Source organism: Cavia porcellus, unplaced genomic scaffold, assembly GCF_034190915.1.
Source record: "Cavia porcellus strain 051 isolate PalLab524CR breed Dunkin Hartley unplaced genomic scaffold, mCavPor4.1 scaffold_17, whole genome shotgun sequence".
In the NCBI taxonomy this organism is placed as follows: Eukaryota; Metazoa; Chordata; class Mammalia; order Rodentia; family Caviidae; genus Cavia; species Cavia porcellus.
Window position 1 is genome coordinate 48,044,498 of NW_026947500.1, and position 12,534 is coordinate 48,057,031.

Here is a 12,534-nt window from a genome sequence, read left to right on the forward strand (position 1 = left end):
GTGCTGGGAATCAAATTCACAACCTCACACTCACCAGGCAGGCACTCTGCCCCTGAGCTGTATCCCTGGCCTGTGCATACATTTTTTAAAGAGGGATCAGGTCGCTCAGTTCAGAGGCTCCAGGTTTGATGCCCAGTGCCCCCTGCAACTGCAAGGAAGGATTCACGGTTCTCACCTGCACCTGGGCCTCTGGGCAGGGCCTCTGGGAAGAGCCTCCAGGCAGGGCCTTGTAGTACAAGCTCAGACAGCTGGCACAGTGCGAATGTGGTATTCAGGAGGCTGAGGCAGGAGGCTCTCCACTTGGTGGCAGCTCAGGCTTCAGGTCCCCATAAGCCCATACTGCTGATAGCTCGGGTTGCCACAATAGCCTGGAGCTTTCTTTCTCCTTCTCTTCTCCCCTTCCTTCCCTCCCTTTGTCCCTCTGTCCCTCCTGTGTTTCTTTGTCTTCCTGTCTTGCCCCCTGTGGGGGCTGGAGGTAGGACACAGCGTCTCATAATTAGAAACTACCACCCAGCCCCTGTCCTGGCCCCAGCCACAGTGCTCTCCCTGCCTCTTCTCTGGTACTGGGAAATGAACCCAGGGCCTATTTATTTATTTTAGTTATTCATTTGTGTTTTTGCAACAAGGTCTCGCCCTAACTCACTGTGTAGCCCAGGCTGGCCTTGCTCTTGCAGCAGTCCTCCTGCCTCAGCCCTGAGTGCTGGCATAACCAGCATGTGCCACCACACTTCACTTTTGTCTTTTTCTTTTTTGGTACCAGGAATCAAACTTAGGGCCTCACACTTGCTAGGCAGGCACTGTGCCACTGGCTACATCCCCAACTGCCTTTTCTTTTTTCATCCCTGGCCCTTTTTACCTCATTTTGAGACAGGGTTTTGCTAAGTTGCCAGTTTCCTCATGCTGGACTTGAACTTGCCGTTCTCCTGTGTCAGCCTGCCCGAGTATTGGGATTTCTGAGCTGTGCCGCTGGGCCTGGCTGGCAGATTCGTAAAAGGAGAAGGTAGACTAGTGCAGTGATTTCCCATGAGCCTCTTGCTGTACTTCAGTAACCTGCGGCAAGCAGGCATCACACCTGTAATGGGGAAGCCTCACACACACAGTGTCCAGGAAGCAAGGAGAGCCCTGGGACTGAGATTTAAAAACAAGTGAACATAAGCTGGTGTGCTGCAGCTTTCCTTTTACCCCAGATACTCAGGAAGCTGAGGCAAGAGGTTCCCAGGATGGGCACAGCCAGGGGGAACTTCCTTATTTTCATACCAGGTCTTGCTAGGTTGCCTAGTTGCCTTCTCCTGCCTCAGCCTCCCCGAGAGCCAGGGTGGGGCAGATACCACACCACCATACCTGGCTCGAGCTTCCTCTCTCAAGACTTGGCGAGAAACTGCCCTCCTGGGCGACGCTGCTATCGTCCGCACTCTGTGGTGATGGCTGGCATGGTTCTGGTGTCAGCCAGGGTGGGCGTTGCTCAGCAGTTGGTATGTGGCGGGTGGTCCCCAGCCCACCTCCCCTCTGCAGACCCACCCTGGTTACCGATTGCAGTGACAGCTCACAGCCGGGGCCTGCAAGGCCAGGCGCAGTCCCTTGCAGGCCTGGCAACACCAGGCATCACACATGTGCCAGTGTCCCCAAGCTATTCAGATAGAGGACTCAGAGCCTGGGTGGTTGTGTCACCATGCCGAGCCTGGCTCAGTGCTGTCCTCAAAGTCATTTTTGGTAGGCGTGGTAACCATACCTACCCAGCCACGCTGGAGGCCGAGGCAGGAGGATGGCAAGTTCAAAGCCAGCTTGGGCAGCTTTGTGAGTCCCTTTCTTGAAATCAAAAAACAAAAATAGAACAGGGCTGGGGTGGTGATTCAGTGGGGAGCCGCTGCCCCGCAGGTACAGGGCCCTGGGGTCCTCTCCAGCTCCACCTGAGAGAAGCACAGTTGTTTACCCATAGTAGATACGGGACATTTCACTGCAGCGGAGGTAGGAATGGCAGCCGGCCCACTGGCCTACCCCCAACTGGTGAGTACCTGGCAGTGTGTATACATCTTGCAGCAGACCAGATGCCCCAGGAGACAAGGATGCTACAGGACAGGGGCCCCAGAATGACGTGGTGGTCACATCCGGAGTAGAGCTTGGTAGCATCATGGCTGCATACCACGAGAGCCAGGTCTCTTCCACCTCAGGGTCCAGCCTGCTGTCACTATCACACCTGTTGTTTCAGCAGCTTGGGAAGCTGAAGCAGGAGGATCTCTTCAGCCCAAGAGTTCAAGGCCAGCCTGGTGATTTAGTGAGAGCCTGTCCTAAAGCAACAGTAGTGGGGCTGGGGTGGTGGCACACACCTGTCATCCCAGCACTTAGGAGATTGAGGCAGGAGGGTCTTTGTGAGTTTGAGACCAGCCTGGGCTACGAAGTGAGCTCAAGGCCAGCATGAACTGCGTGGAGACATCCTGTCTCTAAAAGACAAAAAAAAGCAACAGTAGTGGGCAACGAAGGCAGTGATGATGGGGGCTTCCATTTCTGGGATACAGAGAGGCGCAGCAGGCAGATGAGCAGAGACTGTCTCCTGATTTGGTGACTTCAGTGTTTGCATTTTAGTGTCTCCCCTGAGACGCAGTTTGCCTCCAGGTCACCTGCTAGTGCCTGTGTCGTGGTGGATGCTCCTGTAGAACTCCAGCATCTGTCACTAGTGCTGGCTGTCACCAGGTCCCTGCCCAGTCCTGTCCTGCAAGCCAGCTCCTCATCCCATTGGCTGGGATGTGCTATGCATGTGGCTCCATCTAGACCCCCAGGACTGGCAGCACTGGCATCTGCACCCAGTGTCTTTGGGTACACTGCATGCTTCCGTGTCCTTGAGCAGTGCCCAGGAGTGTCACCTGGTCACGTGGCAACCATGGCTGCCAGGTGTTCTTTAGGCTCTAGGCTGTCTGGCAACTGGCAGAGTCTGTTTTTCTATTGACCTCAGGGCCTTTGCATGCTAGGGAAGCACCCCACCAATGAGCTGCACCCTGTCACTGTTACCATCCCCATTAGTATTTTGTTATAGGGTCTTGCTAAGTTGCCCAGGCTGGCCTAGAACTCAGCTATGGTTGCCATGTGACCAGGTGACACTCCTGGGCACTGCTCAAGGACACGGAAGCATGCAGTGCACCCAAAGACATTGGGTGCAGATGCTAGTGCTGCCAGTCCTGGCTGAGGTCCTTCTGCCTCAGCCTTTTGAGCAGCTAAGGTAACAGGGAGGCATCACCCTGTGCTCTGGGCTTTCCCTGCATTCTGTTAGTTAAAATGAGTCACAGCCCCAGCCACAATGAAAGGGGACTGACAATCGCAGTCCACTATGAAAGGGACCTGGGTCTTATGGAAATTTGCCTAGGACTCCCCAGCATGGACTCTGAGGTGTAGTAGCTGCTTAGCAAATGTTACTGCTTGCTCTTCCTGTGTCACTCAGAACAGTGGCACAGAACTAGAGAGGCAGAGAAGGCTGCGCTGCTCGGATTAGAGCTGCAGCCAGCATTAGTGCTTGGCCCAGACCCCGCCCGGCCCGGCCTGGAGATTACATGCAGCTTAGCTAGCTGACGGCAGCCTGGCCAGGGAGGTGAGGGGCGGTGCGTGTTCCACCAAAAGTGGTGGTGCCCACCTGTCATCCCACTCCAGCTTTCGGGAGGCTGAGGCAGGAGGGCTGTAGAGTTTGAGTGTAGCCTGGGATACAAGTTAATTTAAGGCCAGCCTGAACTGCATAGGGAGACTGCCTGAAAGCACAAAAACAAAAGCAAAAACAAAATAAAAATGTGAGCAGGAAGTCAGATTTGGCTGTCCATCAGGACTATATTTTTGTTTACAATGGTATTTTTTACCATTGTATCACTTGTGTGTGTGTGTGTGTGTGTGTGTGTGTGTGTGTGCATGCATGTGTACATATATACACACATTGTAACAAAACTAAAAGAACTATTATGTCTTACCAGTTATTAAATTGGGAGCATTCTGTATTTCTCCCTCTGGTTCTGTACTGGTTTTTCACGTCTACAGCTCACCCATGTGTGTGTGTTGTTTTTTGAGACAGGGTCTCACTGTGTGGTTTGGGCTGGCCCTGAACTCATTGTGTAGCCCAGGCTGGCCTCGAATTCAGAACAATCCTCCTGCCTTAGCATCCTGGGTGCTGGGATGACAGGCATGTGCCCCCACGTCCACGTACCCATGTATTCCTTTGCTTTACAGGTTTATTTTTTGCTTGTGTGTGTGTATGTGGTGCTGAGGGTCAACCTCAGGACCTCATGCATTGCTTTACAGCCTATGCTCCGGCGTCCTCTCCTTGTTACCTGGTGGCCATCGCTGGCTGAAATCTAGATGGTGCAGCACCCAGGGTGGCCCCTTCCAGCCCCAGTGATCCCGGTGTGTCTCCAAATCCTGCTGGATCCTGTGGTTGCTTCCAGACTCCCTCCTAGCATGCCTATAATTCCAGCACTTGAGAGGCTGAAGCAGGAGGATCCCTAGGAGTTCAAGGCTAGTGTGGGCTAGTGAGTTCAAGACTGGCCTGAAGTACATTGTGAGACCCCCCCTATGATAATTATAGGGAGCTATTACTGAAAAAGGAACCACTGAAGCAAGAGGCCAACTCCACCTTTGCAAAAACGAGTCATTTCCAGAATCTTCTGTGGAGCAGTCAGCCCGGTGATTTGCGGTGTTTCTGGGCCTCGCAGGAGCTGCTGACACCCCCATGTACCTGCTGGAGCTCTGCCAAGGCCTCTGGCAGGACAGATGTGGGTCCTGCATGTCCAGTCTGGAATAAAGCAGTGTGTGTGTGCACCTGGGTGTGCGTGTGTGTCCTTCTGTGCACAGCGGCTTTGGCAGGGTCTTACAGGGGATCCCCTTCACTCAGGACACACTGGTGTCCAGCTCTGCAGGCCGAAGTGATGAAAGCTCATGTGCTCCATGCTGGTCTGATCTGGGCACAAGGCCACTGGGACTCACCAGTGCTTCACCTGCAGTCTGGCAGGAACTTCAGTGTCCCCAGATTGCACTGCTAGGGCCCATGTGGGACACATGCATGTTAAGGTTTCTGAATCTGAGAACCTTAGAAAAGCAGGTTAAGTTGAGGGCTTTCTAATTCAAGCTTAAAATTACCTGTCCTCTGCCAAACAAATCACTTATCCCTGTGTGATCCTTGCTTTAATGCAAAAAGCTTGCCTCACAAGGGGGTTGGCCAGAAACACCTGTTTACTCAGCTTATTTGGAGAGGAACCCTGGACCACAGTCGTGTGCCCGGAAAGTGGCCATGCCCTGTGCACTGTCTTCGAGTGTGGTGTGAACCTTTACCCACCTGTTTCCCCATCTGGTCTCCCGGTGCCCAGGGAAAATGTCACTTCTCCCGAGGCCGCGGATAATGACCTTTAGCTTCACAGTGGTGCTGCCCCGCGGCAGAGTGCTTGCCTGGGCTCCGTCCCCAGCACCACACAGGACCCTCTTCTGTTGTTTTGACTTTTGGCGGTACTGGGCATCGAACACAGGGCTTTCAATCAGAGACTATCCTCACTCAGCCTTTTTATTTTGAGACAAGTCTCGAGAAAGTCATTAAGTCGCCTAGGCCGGGTTAGGGTTAGATACCTGCCACCTTCCTGCCTCGGCCTCCCAGAGTGCTGGGGTTCTGGGGGTGCCTAGGACGCCCGGCTTGATCAGAGCTGCAGAGAGAGAAGGGGACACTCAGTGCAGTCAGGGACTAAGGGAACCCTCTGCCTGTGACCTGCAACCCTGGGGATCTCGCGCCTCAGTTTCCTCCTCCGTTAGTCGGGGCGCGGGCATCCGTCCTGCTGCATTCCCACGCGAGCAAGCAGGGGAAGACGGGGCTTCCGGACACGGCTCTGAGCCGGAGGCGCAGAAACAGGGGATGTGCCACCTGCGGGCTCCAGATCCCCATCTAGAAGCAGGGCGGTCCCGGAGCTCCGAATGCTGTTCCACCGCGCATGCAGAAGGCGCCCGTTCCCGTGGACGGAGTTGACCGCCGCACCACCCAGACCCTCCTCCTCAAATGTCCGAGTTCAAGGGCCGGACGCTCGCGCTTCCGTCACAAGGTTCCGCCCACCCGGTCCAGGGAGGGGCGGGGTCTCCTGGCTGTGGCCGTTGCCCCGCCCAACCGCTTCTCAACCGCTCCCAGAGCCTGGCGGCGGGGTGGGGCAGCGCAGGCCAGACGAGTGCGCCTGCGCGCGCCTGCGCAGAGGCGTGGGGCGTGGTGCGCGCGCCGCCCCGCCCAGACCTGGAGTCTCCGCCCGCCCCATCTCCCAACCTCCTCAGCGTGGCGCCGACGCTGCGTGCGGCGCGGGTTACCCAGAGTGCTCCGCGCAGGGGCAGCTCACTGGAGTTTGGTTCTCGAGGCGGTGGCGGTGGCGGCGGCGTCGGCGGCGGTGGCGGCGGCGCTCCCGCGGCTCCTCCACCTCCCTCGGCGCCGGCGGCGGCCGGGGCCCGAACCCGGCTCCCTCTCCGCCACCCCGTGCGCCCCTAGTTCCCCCGGCGCCGCGGGGAACATGCGGCTCCGCTCCCGGAGGCCGGCGAGTGAGTGACCCCGGTTCCCCGCCTCAGCCCGCCCGCCGGCCCGGCCGCTCCCCCCGTCTCGCCCAGGCAATGACAGCGGCTCCGGCGTCTCCGCAGCAGATGAGGGACCGGCTGCTGCAGGCCATCGACTCCCAGAGCAACGTGAGTACTCCGCGCGCGACAGGACGAGGCCGCGTTGGCCCGGGACTCTCCGCCGACCCGGTCCTCCCGCCCATGAGTCCCGGGGGCCTCGCTGGGCGACCCCCTTCCCACGGGGGCCGTTGCCATCCTGGCCGCTCTCCGGCGGGGCCCAGGCCGTGGTGGTTCGCGCGGCCAGCGGCACTCGGTACGCGAGGCCGAGGCTTCCGCGCGGCCTGGACTGAGGGGCGGACGGAGCCCGGCCGAGCCTCCTGCCCCTGGCTCCGGCCCTGGACGTCTGCCTCGCCCGCCCCAGTACGCGGGGCCCTGAGCCCCCTGTGAGGGGGGAGGGGAGGAACGGCTGGGAAGCAACTGGTGTCCAAGGAAGCCACTCCCGAGGTCGGGGGAACCTTGCTTGCCGCTAACACTTTCTGGGCTCCCGGGCCCCACAGCTAGACCCGCCGTTCCTAGACCGCTGTGGAGTCGCTGCTTGGGACAGAGGGTCGAGGGAACGTGGGGTCCCTCCTGGGGTGCCTCTCACATGTCTGGCCCGGCCAGAGCCCAGCTGTGAGTGGTGGAATAGAGGTGGTCGATCTCAGTCGCGTTTACCTAGGAGCCCTGTTCCGGTTCTTCCTCTCCACGGCGTTCTCGCTTCGGTGGGGAAGGCTTGTGACCTGGGCTGTCAGGGTTAATTCCAGGGCCTGCCTGCTCAGGAGCCTCTTGTAGAGGGATCCCCCTGGGTCCTCCGGCTGTAGAGGAAGCTCACCTTGATCTCGGGTTGTCTCTAAGGGTTAGGGGCAGTCAGGGTCGTTTCTTTCTGCTGCGGTTAGTGAGGCAGTAGGAAGATGCTGCAGCATCCAGGTATGGGGGCAGCAGTTTCTGGGAAGTGGCATGGACAGACCTTTCTGATGTGCTGGGGACAGAAAAAAATGTCTTGGTTTTGGCCAGGTAACTCAGGCTTTCCTCACAAGAGGAGCCTTTGCTCTTCCTATCTCTGAGATGAGCTTGGCCAGTTTACTCTTAGCAGTGTGCTTTACTCTTTTTTTTTTTTCTTTTTTAAAATCATATTGGTGGCAGAGTCTTGGTAGAAATTGATGACCTACGATCTTTGTAAGGCTCTGGTTCTGGTGTCACAAGTAATTATCTTATTCCTGGTCTTCAGGCCCATAAGATTGACTTCATGGCAATTGTCTTCAACAAATATTACTGACATTTCGTGTTATGACGAGAAGTGGAGAAGTTATAAGCAATGTAAAACCTTCTAGAAGGTCTTTTCTGCAGTAACTGGTACAGCTGCAGTTCCAAGGCTGAAACATTAAAGGATAAAACAAACAATGTGAAAAAGTAGACTTGTGGCTTTCTCAGAGCCAGATTGTCATTTCTTGACTAATGTGTGGTCTCTTTGACAAGAACCTGAGAGGTTGCACAGGTCCCCAGTGCCACCAAGGAGAGCTTTGAGATCAAGAGGCACTTTGACAGGTGATTGTGGTGCTGTAGATTATGTGTGCCGGTGCCGCAGGGTTTGTAAAGCTCCAATTTCAAAGATTCCTTGTGGGGAAAGCAGAGAAGAGGGAGCAGACTTGAGTTTTTTGTGCAAAAGTATGATATTCCTGTAGGCCCAGGGTTGGAGTGGTAGCATGGAGTGTAGGTTTCCTATGGCTTATTTGTCAGAGACTCTAGTGATGGGTTTGGGTCAAACTCTGCTAATCCAGGTGTGGTGGGCAAACTAGGAAGTTGTTTCTTTTTCGTACCAGCTGTGAGGAAAGTGCATCCTTTAAGTGCTGCCCTTGTTAGTGACCCTCCGTGAACATCAAACATTGTTAGTGTATTTGACAGGATTGTGGCTTCGTGCAAACCCCTCAGCCTCAGAAAGCCTGGCATGTTGGACAGTGTGTGGTTGCTGCTAGAGGAGGTACGGGGGCTGGGAAGTCTGCAACTGCAGTCTGTTTGGGATAGCTCCAGGCTCAGGTGAATGAAGGGCCACCTTGCTGGGGTATGACCTCCATCACTGGGTAGTTGACACATATTTAAGATGCTCATGGAAGAAAAAAAAAATGGGGACAGTGTTGGAGAGCCAACACTAAAATTAAACCTCTTCAGAGAGAAGCGACAGCAAATTGTGTCATGTAATGCTTACCTTTATGGGCATGCAATTATGGCTAACAAACTCAGCTATTGCTTGAAAACTAAGTGTAGAGCCAGTTGACCTAATGTGCAGTGTGCAGTGTCTGAAAAGTTTGAGAAGTAACATGGTAGGGGCCTACTGACCATCTCCTTGCCTGGGAGTTCTTGAGAAGAAAGCTTTGTCTTTGCTCTGAGTTTCGGTCTCTGGGGTATTTGAATTTCTATAGCAGCAGGCTCAGTTAGTAATTTCTGCCAATTCTGTAACAAGTAAATCTTCTACTTTCCTTCTCAAAAAGCAACAAGCAGTGCGAAACAATAGAAACCTTACTTTCAGCCCTGTGTGTGTTGGCCCAGAGCATGGTGGTCCCGTGTGTGTGCCCAGGTTGTGACCTGGTCAATGTTGCCACACCACGGTGAAGCCAAGGGCTGTCTCACACCTGTGCAAAGTCCAAGGGAGTCCCCCATGATGTCCCCCTGGCAGCTGCCTGCTTCCTGTGTGTGGCAGACGACCACTTGTTGTCCTGGAGCTGCACTGTGCTTGCTTGGCAGAAAGCAGTCCCTTCGAGGGTGTGCTTCATGTCTTCTCCACCAGTGCAGGTGCACCAGACACACATCCTCCCTACTGGCCCCCTGGCTGACCCGGGAGATATCTCGTGCTTGTCACTCAGGAGCTCTATGTGAGCCCCGTTTTTTCAGGAAGCCCCAGGAGCCGCAGTACTTCACAGTTCAGTGGTGAACTTGGAGAATGACAGTCACAGGTGGCTGGAGCTCATTTTCTGTGGAGAGCCAGGGAGAACACAGATATCACGTTAGGTTCCACAGCTGAAGACCAGCCCGGGGCAGGATGAGTGCCCCATGTTCAGAGCCAGGAGAGGCTGGAGAAAGACCCATGGAGAAGAGGGACTTGAATCAGGCGTGATGTCGGTGTCCATGTGCCCGCTGGTGGGCTCTGGAGCAGGGAGCCACCTCAGCACCACTTCTTCCTTCTGTGCTGCAGGCATCACAGCAGGGGCTCTGCAGAGACTCATGCAGGGTAGGCCTGCTGCCCAGTCTGAGTAGGCGGCTTGCAGCCCCTTACCTGCAGCAGTGACCTGCAGGGGTGCATGTACCCAGACCAGGTGTGGCCTGTGGAAGCAGGAGCAGAGGCTTGTGTGAAGGTCTCAAAAGCAGGAGTGGTGTGTTCATTAACTGCCTGTTGCCATCGCACTGTTCTCTTTCTTCCAGGCACCATCCAGGGAGATGGGAGACACAGCCATAGCAGGTGCTGCTCAGCATCAAGAGAAGAGCAGGGACTTCTGTTTCTTACTTACCTGGTGTAAGATGACTGTCTCCAAATTAGGGGCTTTCCTCAGTGCCAGTCTTTTGACTGATCACCACAGCTTTGCTGTCAGAGATAGGTCATTTCAGAAGGGGCATGAGGTGAGGGAAGTACAGCTCACGATGGCCCCAGTGGGACCCACACTTGGTGCACTCCTTCCCTCTGCAGGCACACCTGTCAGCCTGGCACAGGGCTGTCCTGACTGGACATGTTTCCGAGGAAGGCAGGCCTGCCCCATGCGTGTACGTGAGAGTATGGCTCAGGTTAGATTGGCCTGGAGTGATCTCACAGACTGTGTAGGTGACAGGTCCTGGCTGCTCCCAGCAGTGTGGAGCTGCTCAGGAGTCTCTTGCTCTTGTTTGCTGTCTGCTGAGGGTGACAGTGCTTTGACACTGATTGAAGATGCTTCTGGCTCCTTCTAGAAAGTGGACTGAGCAAATCGCAAAATGGAAGCCTGTCCATTCTGTATTAAGAGGACATGGAACCTGAAAGCTCTGCCTGGTACCAGCAGTGGTCCAACTCAGTGACACTTCTGTCTTCACTGTGCTTCCTTTGCCAGGTACAGGGAATGAACAGTGTGGCGTGAGTGACTTGGGAACAGGGTGCCCAAAGTGAACAAGTATTCCTTGGGAAACTGATGTGAGTCCTCATTGGTGACTTGCTTTGTTCCTCAGAGGAAGGTGGACTTTAGAGCTTGATCTCCAGTGGTTTCCATATGTGCCTTAGTGTATGTTGTCCTGGCAGGAGGCCCAGAGGCCTGGAGGGTTATCCCAAGACCTTCCTGTGGGAGATACCTAGACTTCTGATCTCCTGATGCAGCTGTGTGTGGTCATCCCAAGCTCACATCTCAGACAGAGCCATTGCTTGGCAAAAGCTTGCCCCAGAGTGGGCTGTGGGAACTGTGGCCCAGCGGCGGCGTGGTTCTCCCTGAGTCCTGGGTTGGAGGTTGTCCTGATCTTCCTAGTTCTTGAGAGATGTGGGTGGGGGGATTATTTGAGCAGGCTGTTAGGCTGCTGGGTTTGGGGTTCAGCTAGTGGTAAACGAGGCAGTGCTTGTTCAGGGTGGTCATGCCCCCCCACTTCCCCTTTGTTCTTGGGGTGCACATGTAGACCTAAAGTCTTGAGGTCACTGAGTATTCTTCCAGCACATTTTGGGTCTCAGTATGAAAGGAACACAGTGAAACTGAGGAGGGGCTCAGCAGTTGCCTGGATATTTGGTGCAGGTGGTTGTGGGGGGGGGGCAGGTTGCAAAGCACTCAGACCTGAGGATGCCTGCTCTGCCCGAAGATCTGTCCCAGAGAGGAGCAGAGTAACTGAGGTTGGCACTCTGGCCCCTGGGCAGCGCTTGAGTTCACTTGGGACAGTTTTCCTTCTGTCTTATTTGAGGTCAGCTCTAGATTCTTTTTTTTTTTCTTTTTCCTTTTTATTGGTACCAGGGATCGAACTCACGACCGCACATTTGCAAGGCAGGCGCTTATGCCGCTGAGCTAAACCCCCAGCTCTAGATTCTTGAGAGCATGACATGGCTTTCTGGATATTCCATCACCTGAGAATTGAGAAGAAAAGGTTGCATCGACAGAGGCAGGTTTTCAGCACTTGTTTTTGTCTCTGGCATGGGGAAAAGGGCTGGACAGATGCACTGGGAGAGCGATGGACAACCTTAGCAAGGGGAGGGGGAGCACACAGGCCTTGTGCTGAGAGTGTATCTGAGTGCACCTGGGCCCAGGAGAACCTGTCAGGCCTTATCGGAGGAAGAGGCTAGAGTCTTTGTTTTGAGAGACGATCTGTCTATAACACTGAGGCTGACCTCAGTTCTCTGGGGCTCAAGCAGTGCTTCTGCCTTGGCTTCCCAAGTAGCTGGGATTACAGATCTAGTTCTGAGGTTTGCAGTATTTGAAATGCTATGTGCCCTTGGGGTGGCTCTGGGTGTGAAGTTAGGGCGTGGAAAGTAGAAGTTTTGAGAGGCAAACCCCGCTACATTTAGGGGCACCTGGAATTTCAAGCAAGATGCACCGTCTCCCAGTCCCTTTGTATTCTGTGGCCTCCTGGCTTCCCAGAAGTTCTGTGATTCTGTGTGGAGCCTGTTGAAAGGGAGAAGGGTCATGAGAGGTGACATGCCAGCTGCCCACTAGGGGACTCATCTCAGGGGCTGCCAGGCAGAAGGTGAATGCTCCTGGACTTGACAGTTTCCTGGATCTCTCCAAGGGTGGCATGCATGTCTTAGGTTGCCAAGGGGCTTATCAGAAGTGTCCCTTAAACTTGAAGGGGACGTGGTATGACTCACAGTTGTTGTGGACTGAGCGCTTGCTATGTGCAGGGCAGGGACACCTGGTGCTCTGTGCTGGAAGAGACTGAGCAGCCGTCTGGTCTCCGACTGTGGTCAAAGCCCATGGGTCTGGATCTGGATGACACACAAGCAGGTGGACTGGGCAGTGGCAGTTCCTTCTT

General features: G+C 55.0%; 1 protein-coding gene across 1 annotated transcript in view; it reads left to right on the forward strand.

Annotated features, from left to right (window-relative positions):
- Positions 1 to 6,310: 6,310 nt before the first annotated feature.
- Med26 (mediator complex subunit 26) overlaps positions 6,311 to 12,534 on the forward strand; it is a 36,227-nt gene continuing 30,003 nt past the window's right edge. Inside the window, exon 1 of the mRNA XM_003464244.5 lies at positions 6,311 to 6,669. Coding sequence (XP_003464292.2) covers positions 6,598 to 6,669 — 72 coding nt within the window. The 5' untranslated portion in view covers positions 6,311 to 6,597. The remainder of the gene's footprint in view (positions 6,670 to 12,534) is intronic.